Source organism: Columba livia, chromosome 3 (assembly GCF_036013475.1).
Source record: "Columba livia isolate bColLiv1 breed racing homer chromosome 3, bColLiv1.pat.W.v2, whole genome shotgun sequence".
Lineage (NCBI taxonomy): Eukaryota > Metazoa > Chordata > Aves > Columbiformes > Columbidae > Columba > Columba livia.
In genome coordinates, this window is record NC_088604.1 from 121,799,066 (window position 1) to 121,811,648 (window position 12,583).

At 52.9% G+C, this 12,583-nt stretch overlaps 1 protein-coding gene across 22 annotated transcripts in view; it reads left to right on the top strand.

The window, feature by feature from the left end:
- LOC102089333 (sodium/potassium/calcium exchanger 3) overlaps positions 1–12,583 on the top strand; it is a 208,563-nt gene that overhangs the window by 102,543 nt on the left and 93,437 nt on the right. For all 22 annotated transcript variants that reach the window (XM_065059513.1, XM_065059501.1, XM_065059490.1 and 19 more), the window contains exons 14-15: positions 725–839; positions 1,677–1,789. In XM_065059513.1, the coding sequence (XP_064915585.1) occupies positions 725–839; positions 1,677–1,789 (228 nt within the window). The remainder of the gene's footprint in view (positions 1–724; positions 840–1,676; positions 1,790–12,583) is intronic.

Genomic DNA, 12,583 nt, shown 5'->3' on the forward strand with positions numbered 1-12,583 from the left:
AGAAAACTAGGGGCCAATCGCCATGGCTTTTGAACTTGACTCAGGGCTAGAATCTCACTCAGGCTCTTTAACATGGGAAAAACTGACTCTTGCAGCAGTTTAACACCTTCTTGTCGTGCAGAGCAGTGTAAAGAGCTCAGGGCTGATGCTAGTGAGAATCTGGCCTCAATCACTATTCCATGTCCCAGAGCCAGCAAGCTTGAGAGGCAGAGTCGTGAGTGATAACACTTTGAACTGGGTGTGAACAAAAGCTTAACATTCAGCCAAATCCTTGCACAACTGCTCTGGTCAGCAGGAACTTATTTCTACTTCATTATCCTAAAGGAAGGAGGTAAATAAAAGTGAACACAAGGAAATCCAAGTGTAGTTGGCCTGTTCACAGGGAGGTTTGAGCACTGGCTGGGTCACTGAGACAGTCAGCTCGCTGCAGGCCACGTTACCATGTGTGTGGATGGAAAGTGTAAGTTGTCCTCGCAAGGATTATGGTAAGAGTGCGGCATGGATTGTGTTTCTTTTGGGGCAGTCTGTACTCTTCAGCAGAATCAGACAATGATGAGGCTTTGGCGTCAGGACAGGTGATGAATGTATAAAAAACCTGTCACCACTTCTCTTTAGAGAAAGCGTGAGTTTGCACTGAGCGCTTCGTCTCAGCAGCACCTGGGGCCAAGCTGGTCTCCGATTTTAATTCCTGTAAACAGCTTGACAGTTCATTTCATCTCCTTAGGTGACGATCATCGGCTACACGCTGGGAATCCCGGACGTGATCATGGGCATCACTTTCTTGGCAGCTGGAACCAGCGTGCCGGACTGCATGGCAAGCCTCATCGTGGCACGGCAAGGTGGGTTCATCGCAGGCGCCGTGCCCTGCGGAGAGCTTCCTCCTGCCCTCCTCCTCCTCAGGCAGCGCAGACGTGTCCCGAGTGCGACAGCGCACGGAGCCTTTTTCCTGAGCCTGAAACTTAAAAGCAGAACAAAGAGGAAAATTAATTATGTTGCTGTTGCAGAGCAGCTAACAAGTTCTTCATGATGGGGTGGAACAGGCTGTGGCACTGTTGTCAACTTCAGGCCTTCCCACAAGTCACAACATTTTTCTCGATTCAAATATCGGTGTTATAGAATGGATTAGAGCACAGCAAAAGGGTCTTTCAGGTCACTTTCCAGCTTTTCTCCACAGTCATAAGGACTGGAAGGTACTACTGTTGTTAAAGAAAACTTACCCCCCCCTTGTGACTCCAGCAACAGGTGTTTTAGGAGAAAAAGAAAGTTGTTAGTACTGCGCAGAGGAACAAAAATAGTGGCTGTTCATTAAAAAAGCAGCTACTTAACGGAGTGCCTGAGGACCTGGTGTCACCGGTCCGGAACAGAAACGCGTGTGCCACGGTCACCCTGGCACGTCGCCAGCCCCGCCGAGCACAGAGCCAGCGGGTCACAGCCAGCGCAGCGGTGACCGGGGACCCCGCAGGGAGGGCTCGCTGGGGGGCTCTCAGATCCTCCCAGAAGGAAGATCCAGCCCCTGCGACCCTGCAGCCCTGTGTGAGGGGGAGGGGATGGCGGGGTGCCCACAATTCCTAATCTGTGGAAATTGTCTGGATTAGCACGGATTAATGTATCTCCGTTTAAGAGCTGGAGGACTTTCCTGAGACCTGTCTGATCGCAGGTGGTTTCCATTCCTGCAGGTATGGGCGATATGGCTGTGTCCAACTCCATTGGAAGCAACGTTTTTGATATTTTAATTGGCCTAGGCCTCCCGTGGGCTCTGCAGACCCTAGCAGTGAATTATGGATCATATGTAAGTCCTACATCTGTTCACATTATTATTTTTATTTATTTAGATACATTTAGAAAAAAAAATGGTCCAAAATTCTGTGGATGGAATTTGAAGAAAGAAATAGCTTTGCTTTGTTATGATTTGGGAGAAGTAGCGATTACTTGTCAGTGGACGTTCCCCATCCTTTGGAGGACAAGTACTTCCATTTCCTCCTTAAAGCCTGCAGTCTGTGCTGAAATAAGGTGACTCACTAGTGTATAGTGTACTTTCACACGCTTGAACATATTCCGAATAAGGAGAATTACCTGTTTTTAATAAGACAGAGGGGATAAACACATAGGTGGAAAGTAGAGGACAGAGCAGACCTGTAGGGCTTTTGGTAAGAAAAAATCTAGGGTTACTAAGCTGTTAACACACAGGAAGATGAAGGAAGCTGCCAAATGACTGGATATTTCAGAGCGTGACTGTTACCAGCAAACACTGCTGAGCTTTTGTGTTTGAGGAAAACTACCCAGCACCAGTGAAACTGTCCTTTACTTCCCAAGTGACAGAAGAGTCACTCCCCGCCCCCGAAGGTTTGTAAGCTCCCCTCGGGGAAGGCAGGGCAGGAGATGGACAGCCTCAGCACTGTGTGACACAGGCACGATTCTTGGCTACAGTCACTGAGGTGAACACATGGAGAATCACAGAAGTGCTGAGGTTGACGAGCACCTCTGGAGACCACCCGGACCCCAACGCCCTGCTCAAAGCAGGGCCAGCTAGAGCAGGGTGCTTGGCACCGTGTCCCCTTGCGTCTTGAATACCTCCACAGACGGAGGCTGCACAGCCGCTTGCAGCATCCTGCACCGGTGACCGAGCACTCTCACAGTAAAAACTCTTCTTATGTTTAGCTGGAACTTCTGTATTTCAAATTGTGTGTGCTGCCTCTTGTCCTTCAGTGGATACCACTCAGAAGAGCCTGGCTGCACCTTCTCTGTCCTCTCCCATCAGATATTTATACACATGGATAAGATCCCCCTGAATCTCCTCTGGCGCATCAGCCACCCCTCCCCATTTGGTATCAGCCGCAAGCTTGCTGAGGGTGCCGCTGCGCCATCATCCAGGTCATTCATAACGAGCTTAAGCAGTATTGACCCAGGGTAAAATACCAGTGGCGGGCTCCAGCTGGGCTCTGAGTGCAGTTTAGTCTGTTCTTCCTCCATTTGTCTATGAGGATGTTTGAGGGACACTGCAAAAGCCTTGCTAAATTCAGCATGAACATCATCTCTTGCTCTCCCCTTATCCAACAAGTCCAGCTCATCAAAGAAGGCTGTCAGGCTGAGTAAATCTGATTTCTTGTTCATAAATCTATGTGTCTACTTGCAATCACCTTCTTGTCCTTCATATGTTTAGAAGTGCTTCCCAGGAACCAAGGTCAGGCTGACCAGTCTGTGTTTCCTTGGATGTGCCCTCTTCTTGAACACAGGGGTGACAGAAGGAAGCGATGTGTAGGAATAAAACCCCCGTCTTTAATGAGCAGCGTATCTGTAGCTCGTCTATATTTTTGCAGAAAAGGATGAAGACAAGTGGCCGAACAGCATCAGCCAGCTTTCATGGAGGCATAACAATGTCAGTACTGTTTTGCACACCCAAAATGTTCATTGTATGGTGTGATCACATGGTTAGAAAAGGAGGTCTTGGAAACAGCACCACAATTAGCAAAGAGAGTTTCCTCAGTTTTCACTTGCAGTTCCTGGATTTCTCTCCAAATCCTTGGATAATTTGACTTCAAAACAAAACAAGGCCTCCCCTCTGTCTTCCCTCATTAGTAGTAATTAATTATGTAAGTATTGCTAAGTTTCCAGGAAAGGGTAGAACTAGCTGGGTCAGGTTTAGCCTGGTGACGGCACTAGAGCTGCAAGGCGCTGTTTGTTTTGGAGGGACTGCTGCCGCGCGAGGGGCGGCAGATGAGGAGCTCCTGCTCCCGCTCCTTCTCCTGCTCCCGCTCCTTCTCCCGCTTCCGCTCCTTCTCCCGCTTCCGCTCCCACTTCCGCTCCGGCTCCCGCTCCGGCTCCCGCTCCGGCTCCCGCTCTGGCTCCCGCTCCCGCTCCCGCTCCCGCTCCCGCTCCTGCTCCCGCTCCTGCTCCCGCTCCTGCTCCCGCTCCTGCTCCCGCTCTGGCTCCCGCTCCCGCTCCCGCTCCTGCTCCCGCTCCTGCTCCCGCTCCTGCTCCCGCTCCTGCTCCTTCTCCTGCTCCTGCTCCCGCTCCTTCTCCCGCTCCTGCTCCTTCTCCTGGTCCGGCTCCGGCTCCAGCTCCTTCTCCTGCTCCTGCTCCTGCTCCCGCTCCTGCTCCTGCTCCCGCTCCTGCTCCCACTCCTGCTCCCACTGCCGCTCCCTCTCCCGCGGGGCCGCTGGACGCCAGGTCTGCTCGCTGCCCGCGACCCGCAGGCTCGGGCCGACCCGCTTGTCCGCTCGCTGTGCCTGAGAGTCAGGAGCAGCAGGAGATCTCTGAGCCGACAGTCAGATCAGCGCTGCTGCTTTGTGTCCGGCAGGATCCGAATTTGCCTTGCAGCATCTCCTCCAGAAGAGCAGCTGCTCAGAGCTCCTGTGTGCGTTTGTGAAAGACAAAACGAGCTTGCTTGGTCACGATTGCTTTCGCATAGCTATCCAAAACCATGATTGCCTCCCCGGAATGTTTAATATTAGAGGACTGTGGCAAAATTAAGCTTTTGCTGAAAGTGGAGAGTAAATGTGTTTTAATAAACGAGCTCTTAAGGCAGTAATAGCTTTTGTGGAAGCAAAAAAATGTAGATCGTGTGATTCGAAAGTGAAGCTTTAATGCGGAAGTGCCTCCTAGAAATGCCCTCCAGCCTTGTTTTTCTGGAAGTCCGAACGCACAGGGCTTTCTCCAGAGTATGGTATTTCTGTAATGTCATACTCTATAAAAGCTGGAGAGTGACTTTTGCAAGGGCATGTAGTGATAAGACAAGAGTTCATGGCTTTAAACTGAAAGAAGGTAGATTGAGGTTAATATAAGGAAGAAATTCTTCCCCGGGGTGCTGAGGCCCTGGCCCGGGCTGCCCAGGGCGGCTGCGGGTGCCCCGTCCCCGCAGTGTCCCAGGCCGGGCTGCACGGGCTCTGAGCAGCCTGCTCTGGGGAAGGTGTCCCTGCCCGGGGCAGGGGTGGAACGGGCTGCGCTAAAGGTCCCTCCCAGCCCAAACCATCCTGTGGCTCTGTCATCTCCTGTTCCAGGCTGCCTGGCTCAGGATCCCCTGTGGCCAGGTTTTGCTCCACGTTAATGCTGGTGTAAAGAGTTCTGGCGTGTCCCTGTGCAGAAGCGAAGGGGAGGATCGGCTCCTTTGTGTGCGGCGTGCTCGCGGCAGCGCGGTGTCCTGCCATCAGCCGCCTCCTGGGCTTCCTCAGCCGCGCGCGGTGAGGCGGCTGCGCGCACCGACCAGCCCGGCAGCCGCTGGGGGATGTGTGGGGTTTCGTTCTGAACGTGAAGGCAGTTCCACCGCTAACGGCGCTTTCGGCTGCTGCAGCACCCCTAGTATGAGCTTCTGTTGGAGCCTTCCTTAAACTCTCTTAAGGGCAGACGGGTGTTTCAGAGCCCATTTTACTGACACTTTTCCCATCAGAAGGCAGATCTAGTCAATATCAAACGGCTTCCACATCACATCCCTTCTGTTTCTACAGTGTCTAGTTTCTAAATCTTATTATGTTAAGAGTCCTTGTTATTTTTGGACACCCATTAATTCCAGGCACTACCTCTGCCTGCCTTTGTGCTCCCCCTGGAGCTCCCATCTTCGCTGCTCAGAGGTCACCTGGCCACCCTCCTGCAGCTCTGGCCCTCTGCTGTCAGCCGCAGCCCCCCAGCACGCCAGCGGCACTGCGGAGCAAAGCAGCATCCCTCTGGACCTCGAGGGACCTTGGAAAGAGTTCCCTTCCTCATCTCTGCAGCGGAGTCCTGGACACACCGCTGACTCTGTAACGCTGTAAGCATCCTTCCCCGGTGGCCGTGGCAAATCCAGAGCGGAAGGACATTCACTGCGTGTCTTCCGTCCAGTTGCTTCCCTCTGGAACCTTTTTTGGCCTGAGAAGCTGTAAACCAGACATCAGCCAGGAGTATTTTAGCGAACAGGAATTTTAGCCTAAGGATAAACAGCCAGGTTCATTTGTCCCCATCAGCACTTGGGAGTGTGATCAAATGTCTGTCCATCACTCCTCTGCCTGATAACTGTGGTCACCCTCAGCAAAACTGGACATTAAGTTAGGAGTCTTAGAAATATTCCTATAGTGCAACAGGCAGCTAGAGAGAGGAGTAACCCGGCATGAGCCTTGCCAGACAGCGGGGAGTCCGGAGGGAAGCGGACACTCCACAAACACACGTTGAGACAGCAAGGGTCACTGCTTTGCTGCTTGCGGACCAGTTTGCCATTCATTGTTTTAATTCCAAGGCACTGCAACGAATCTTATGACCTTAGGACAAAGCTAGGCTTCGTCTCCTCACAGCCAACATCTCTGTGTCTGTTCTGCCCCATCCTGGCCCAGTTCTCTGCATACAGACCGCCTTACATCCTCGGAAGGGAAGAGGGACTAGTAGGTTCATCGGGCAAACATTAAGGTCGAGGTTAGCGACAGGGCGGTGCCTCCTGGTGTCGGCAGGGGTCCCTGGCGCCCCAGCGTCACCCTTCACTGCTGCAGGTGGTACTTGGTGTGCTGGGGCTGCCGAGCTCTGCCCGGCTCCCACGCGAGCACCTGCGGCAGATGTGCGGGTGTCACTGCAATGGCGTGTGCGGGTGTCGTTGCAGCGGCGCGTGCGGGTGTCACTGCAGCAGCATGTGCGGGTGTCGCTGCAGCGGCATGTGCAGCTTGGCGGTGTTGCTGGGTTCAGTTACTAAACTGCAGATGGGCAGTGCAGCAGGTGCACACTGAAGCTATTGTACCAACCGGTCCCTCCAGCTTTCTGGAGTTGTTTGCAGGTATTGAGTTAATTTGCTCCCTGGTTTCATGACAAAGAGCATGGGATGATTATACCGCGGCAGAGCGAAAGTGTCTGGTCCTTTGCAAAGCTCCTGACAATACAGGAATTGTCTCCAACCACAACACCTGCGTTTCTTGTTTAACGCCTCCAGTGTCTATGTGCAGCACACTCCAGCACGTGTACCCTCTGCAGAGTGAGTTGTGTTGTGCAGAGCAAACTGGGGATGCTTGCTGGGGAGTCTCAACAAGGGTCTGAGTGCAGCACATCTGAAATTCCAGTTTGCTGACACCGCTGTCTCGTGGCGAGACCTGGGGAATGCAGAATTTCCACTGAGTTTCCACTGCCGGGCAGGGACACTGCAGGAAAAGGATCCCCAGGCAGACAGGCGACCTGCAGCTTCTTCAGCCAAGGGACTGGAAATATAGCAAAGTCCTTCTAGTGTTCCTGAATGAGGTAATTTCTCTCATATTTGGACCCTGGAGCAAAACCAGTTTGGGTTTTGGCAATAGCTCCTTGTTTTCCCTTGAGCAACTGCCAGAAAAGTACTCAAGAAGAGGACTTTTGTGTTATGTCCATTGTTTGTGCTGTGCTGGCCCGTTCCCGCGGGAGCTGCACGGGAGCGGCCGGCGCTGGCGGCGCCTGTGCTGCCCAGGAGGCAGGGCGGCGAGGGCCTGCGCTGCGCCTCGCGCAGGGCGGATTGCGGGGCTGCAGAGCCCTCGCGTGCCTCAGCCGGCGCGGAGCGTCCTTGGCCTGCGCCGGCTGCGGCGGACCGGCCGGGCCTCGGGGCGGCTTTGGCAACGCTGACTCCCCTCCTCGCAGCGCGGGGCGTGCTCGGTCTGCAGGCAGCGCTCCTGGGAACAGCGTTTCCTATTCGTACGTGAACAGAGAGCTGAGCTTGTCCGCCTGTAATTAAGAAGAGGCCAGCTGAGGCCTCTTTCTGCTCCTTGCGAAGAACTGAAATGATCTCCTCCCTTACTGAGAGTTTTGAGTGTCTTGCTCCCTCGTTTTCCCTGAGCTTGGACGTTGTCACGCACCCTGGGAGCACCTATTCCATGGCCTCTTGCAGGAAAGGCCACTCATCTCATGAGGGTCTGCTTCACTGGCTTCTGCCCTAATCTGACGGGTCAAGGGACATTTTTCCTAAGCTCTTGTACCAAACCTCAGGCTCTTCGTGGCTCCCGTGCTCACAGTCAGAAGTCACAATAGGAAACAGGGCAGGCTACAATGAAAATCAAAGAAGTGGGAATAGCTCATCAGTTAAAACTCTGTTTCCAAAGCTGTAGACTATGGGAAATTTGTGAGACAGCAGCAGGTAGTCTAAAATCAAACGCAGAAAAATAAAGGGTCCTTTGGGCAGGTAGAGAACTAAAATGAAAGAAATGAGAAATAAGTCAACAGTAGCTATTCAGCCTAGTTTGGCTGTAACGATCTCAGAACCACAGAGCAATACTGTATGAAACAATTCATGGTTCTGTGTGGTTACTTTTTGAAGCAGGTGGTCATTAGACTAGAAACCACTGACAGGCTACCGGAGCTGGGAGGAGGTTGAGAAAAGCAACACGCCTGCTTGGGCGGCCGTGATCCCGGCATGCTGCGGCGGTGCAGCCTGCGCCGAGCCGGGGCGCTGCAGCAACACCTGCAGCGCGAGCAGGGGGATAAAGCAGCAGGACGCTGCTGTTCCGGACGGTCTGTTCTGAGAAGCCCTGCTGTGCGCCTGAGCGCGGTGCTGTGCAGAGCTGCGCAGGCCGGGAGCGAGGCCGAGCCTGCCTCCTTCCAAACCCTGTTGTTGGTGATAGGTAAGCAATAGCAGTGTTTGCTAGGATTGAATGTTCTTGTGAGCTATAAGGTCTGCGAGAATCTCAAAGCGCTGTATTAGTTCAAGCAGCCTTTCCAGTAAGAGGCCTGGGCAACAGGCTTGAGCAGGAACAGTACGTGCACGGAGAGGGGTTTCTTACGGGTGTGGGTCAGCCTGCTCCACCTGCCTGCAGCACCCCCGGGCCCTGGGCGGCGCGGTGCCGAACGTGCGCCGCTCTGCGCCGTCCCGGCAGGGACACACGGCAGCGGTCCATGGCACGGGGCTGGGCTCCCTGCGCACCCTGCACCGCTGCTCTGTGCACGAGCAGCCACCAAGTTAACTGCAGTGCTTGTGTGCACGTGGAGAGCTCCACGGTGTGAACACGGCAAGTCCAGTGCTCTGGAATTGCACCCAGCTCCCGTCTGTGGAATCCATCTCCCAGCTGTCCTGGGCACATCTGCTTTGGGGACAGGCTGACATCCCTGTCTCATTGTTCCAGCTGTCTCTTTGTTGGTTTTCATTCACTTCTCGTTGTTTCACAGGCCATTTTGCCTGTTGCCTCTGTCCTTTTCTGCCATCCCCGTGGCATGGCAGGGACCGTGCGTGCACCACCTGGGCCACAGTGGGGTTGTCTGGAACTCTGCGCAGCTTTTGAAGCGCTCTCAGCTCACCAACAGCGCTTTTTACCCGAAGACTTGCGCTCTCTCTTCCAGAAGGTCCAGCTGTGACATGTATCCAGTTCAGCCAAATGAACTAACAACAAAGTGCATGTCACAGCTAGCATTTGCTCACCCGTGGAAACCTCCCTTTGCTGTGTACATGGAAGGCTTTTAATCCTGCTGTCCTGGGGCAGAGTGAGCTATTAGGTGATAACCCTAACGAGTGCTCTGATTTGTTGTGGAGCAAAAAGCACTGGAAGGTGAAAACTGCATTAGAAAACACCCTTTCACCTCTCCCAGGAAATCATTTCTTTCTGTGGCAACAGTCAAGCCTCGTAAAGGAGAGTTCTTGTTATTTAGGTTGATTGGTAGCTAGTTGCTTTGCTCAGCAGCGGGAGCTGGGTTAGATCCCAGGCCAGGAGCGTTGCTAGTTAAGCCCGAGTTGAGGACCGCTAGCCTGGAGTGGAACCCGTGTGTTTATGGCGATCCCGCCGCGGGGGGAATCGCCTCGTTTGCTGTGCCCGCCTGGGATCCCTTCCGTTTGTAAAGAATTAGCATGCACTTTCTGCTTTTGGATAATCCTTAGTAGCAACCTGTGTTCCCCTGAATGACCTCTGCAGAGGAGCCTTGCAGATAGTCCAAAGAAAGCGTCCCGAGCACCTCTCTTGGGAAGCACTGTCCTCAGCAGAGGGCACACAGCGGCCTTTGGAATGGTCGTCTTTCCAAGCGTCTGCTGGTCTTGTGGAGGTTAATGATGTAACTGAGCAGCAGCGTCTGCGCTTTCGGTTGACTTCAGATATTTTCCGTGCTAAAATAAGTCCAGCTGCTTCATTTGCTTCCTTTTCCTGTGGGTTCCTTTCCGACTGATGGATTTCATACTGACAGTTTTTGCAGACACTGGCACTGGTCAGACAGAATTCCTGACCAAAATCCAGACAGGAATTTGTTGTGGAATAGTATCTTCTTCCCTAGCCAGCTGCTGTTCCTTTGGGGTAGCAGAGAAGGGGGCTCCACGCTTGTACGTTAGGCACACACGGTTGGGAGCGGGCGCGGCGGGCCGGTGCGTGAGTGCACAGCCCCGGGTCAGCGTGTTCTGGGTCAGAGCCCGGCGCCTCTCGTCCCGAGAGCAGCTCTTGTTGCAGGAAGACTTTGCGTGGCACTGGTAACAGAAGCTGCAGTGGCCTTGGAGACTTCTGGAGCTGCAAAAATATGTTTCCTCCTGTCCAGCACTTACAGCCTGCCGTTTACATTAACAGTGGAGTCACTGACATATTCACCTTCAGTTGTGTGGACAGTCCCACAATTGGCCTTCACATGCTGAAGCAATCCAAATACTTCATTTTTTGGACAGTTGGTCTAGTGAGAATGTTGTATTTTACATGTAATGGCCATAGGAACGTAAGGGTCTGCCATGCAGACACTTACCGCTTACGTCTTAAAGAAATCCTGGAATATAATACCTTTAAGAGCAAAAAATCATCATGGCTGTAGCCGTTTTATTACGGCAAAAATCAGTAAAGCAGGAAAATAAGCCGTTTGTTTGAGCTGGTGTTTTAACAGACGCGAAGGCAGCAGCACATCTCAGGCAGCCGGAGTCCTGCACACTGTGAGCACAGGCGCTGTAACGGCTCCCGCGCGCAGGAGCCGCGCGAGGCCTGCTCGTGCGTACAGCGCGTTACAGCGCAGCGGCGTGTCGTTAGGGTCTCGAGCACGTATGGGCGAGAGCAGGCCCGGCAGCGCTGCGCAGCGCGGGTTTGCACAGGGGACGCGGGGTGCGCGGCGGTCGTCCGGGCGGGCCTGCCGGCGTCCGGGCGGATCAGCCTTGGCTCCGGAAGCCAGGCGCTGCCCTCGGCGCAGAGCGGAGCCAGGTCAGCACTCTGCGTCTGGGGCAGTGCTTGGGTGAGGAGCTTTTCCTGACTGCGATGCAGAATTGCACAAGTGCCTCAGCAGTCTCGCATTCATGAAACTGTAGTGCTGCTTGTGTCAAGGGTTGAGATTGCGGGGCGACAAGAAAAGCCCTGGCAGATGTATTGTTAACCCCCTCTCCCCCCACTTCCCCCTTTTGCCCCTCCCTCTCCCCTCTTTCCACTCAGGACAGGCGATCCGGAGGGAAAGAAGGACAGAGAGAAGAGAGTTGGAAAAATTGACAATGTTTTACTAATGCTACTAATAAGAATAGAGAAAATAATACAAAATATACAAAACCAATCTTGAAAGTCTCAGCAACTGCAGAGCCGGCACCTGAAGTCCTGGACTGGACTCTGCAGCCAACCGGAGCTGGATTCAGTCTGTCACTGGCCTCAGTTCGCAGGGACGACTAGCAAGGTCCTCTCCTAACGTCGGCCATAAGCAGAAGGGAAAAAGGGACAAGATCCTCGTGATCTCCCACTTTTATATGCAGTGTTCATGTGAATGGGATGTTATACACGGTTGGTCAGTTTGTTGGTCACCTGTTTCTTGTTGCTCCTCTTGCAAGATGTGAATCTGTCCTTATCAACAAGTAAGCATTCCATTGCAATGTTTATCAAAACATGTGTCTGGTTCTCCAGGAAAATGCAGCTAATATGAAGCTTTAGCTGACAGGCAAATTCACTGAAAGAGAAACTTGTTTTGTAACAAAACCGGGACAGCTTGTCATTGAATTAGTAATACCCACTGCTCTTGCAAATGCACTTTATAGCCTAACGGGAGGGATGCAAGCACTGAAAAATGGCCACTGATACACTATGTACCATTATTTTCTGTGTTGACAGTTGAGAAAATAATATCATAGCACAGAAGTTTAGTTTGAATCGTTTATTGGACTAAAAACAGTTTAAAAATACAGTTAGAATAAACTGTGTTGTTCGAGGTGGATGAACTTGCATTCTGGGAACTATTTTCGTGTCTGCAGAAGTGGGCTCGTGCTTTTGCTTTTCCTAGTACACAAATGTGTAGAACAAGGCGAGCAGTTGAGAACTGGATACCAGCCCATTGAAGGGTGTTGACTGCATTTAGTTTTGCCGTTTGCCCTCAGCAGCACGGTGGTGACTGACAATATACCCGCGTCGCATGGATCCAAAGTCTACCAGACACACAGTAGCCATCTCCTGTTCTGACGCATCCTTGGAAAACACTCCTGCTAAGATTAATCTCCTCTAGGAAACTTCAACAGTCGGTTACTACTTTAAATAGTAATTTAGTTGTGGTGGCTGTCGGTTGGAACGCAGCTCCATGTAGGGTTGCATTGCACAGGAGGCGCAGGGAGGAACACAGTGGGCTGTGCTGTCTTACAGTGGCCTGAAGGCAATAACTGACATTGGGTGGCCTGAGGATTTTCAGTTCGGGCACCCGTGGCGCCCGCCGCAGCCCCAGCTGCCCTGCTGCGTCCCGGGGAGCCGACCCTGCGGGCGTCCCTCGC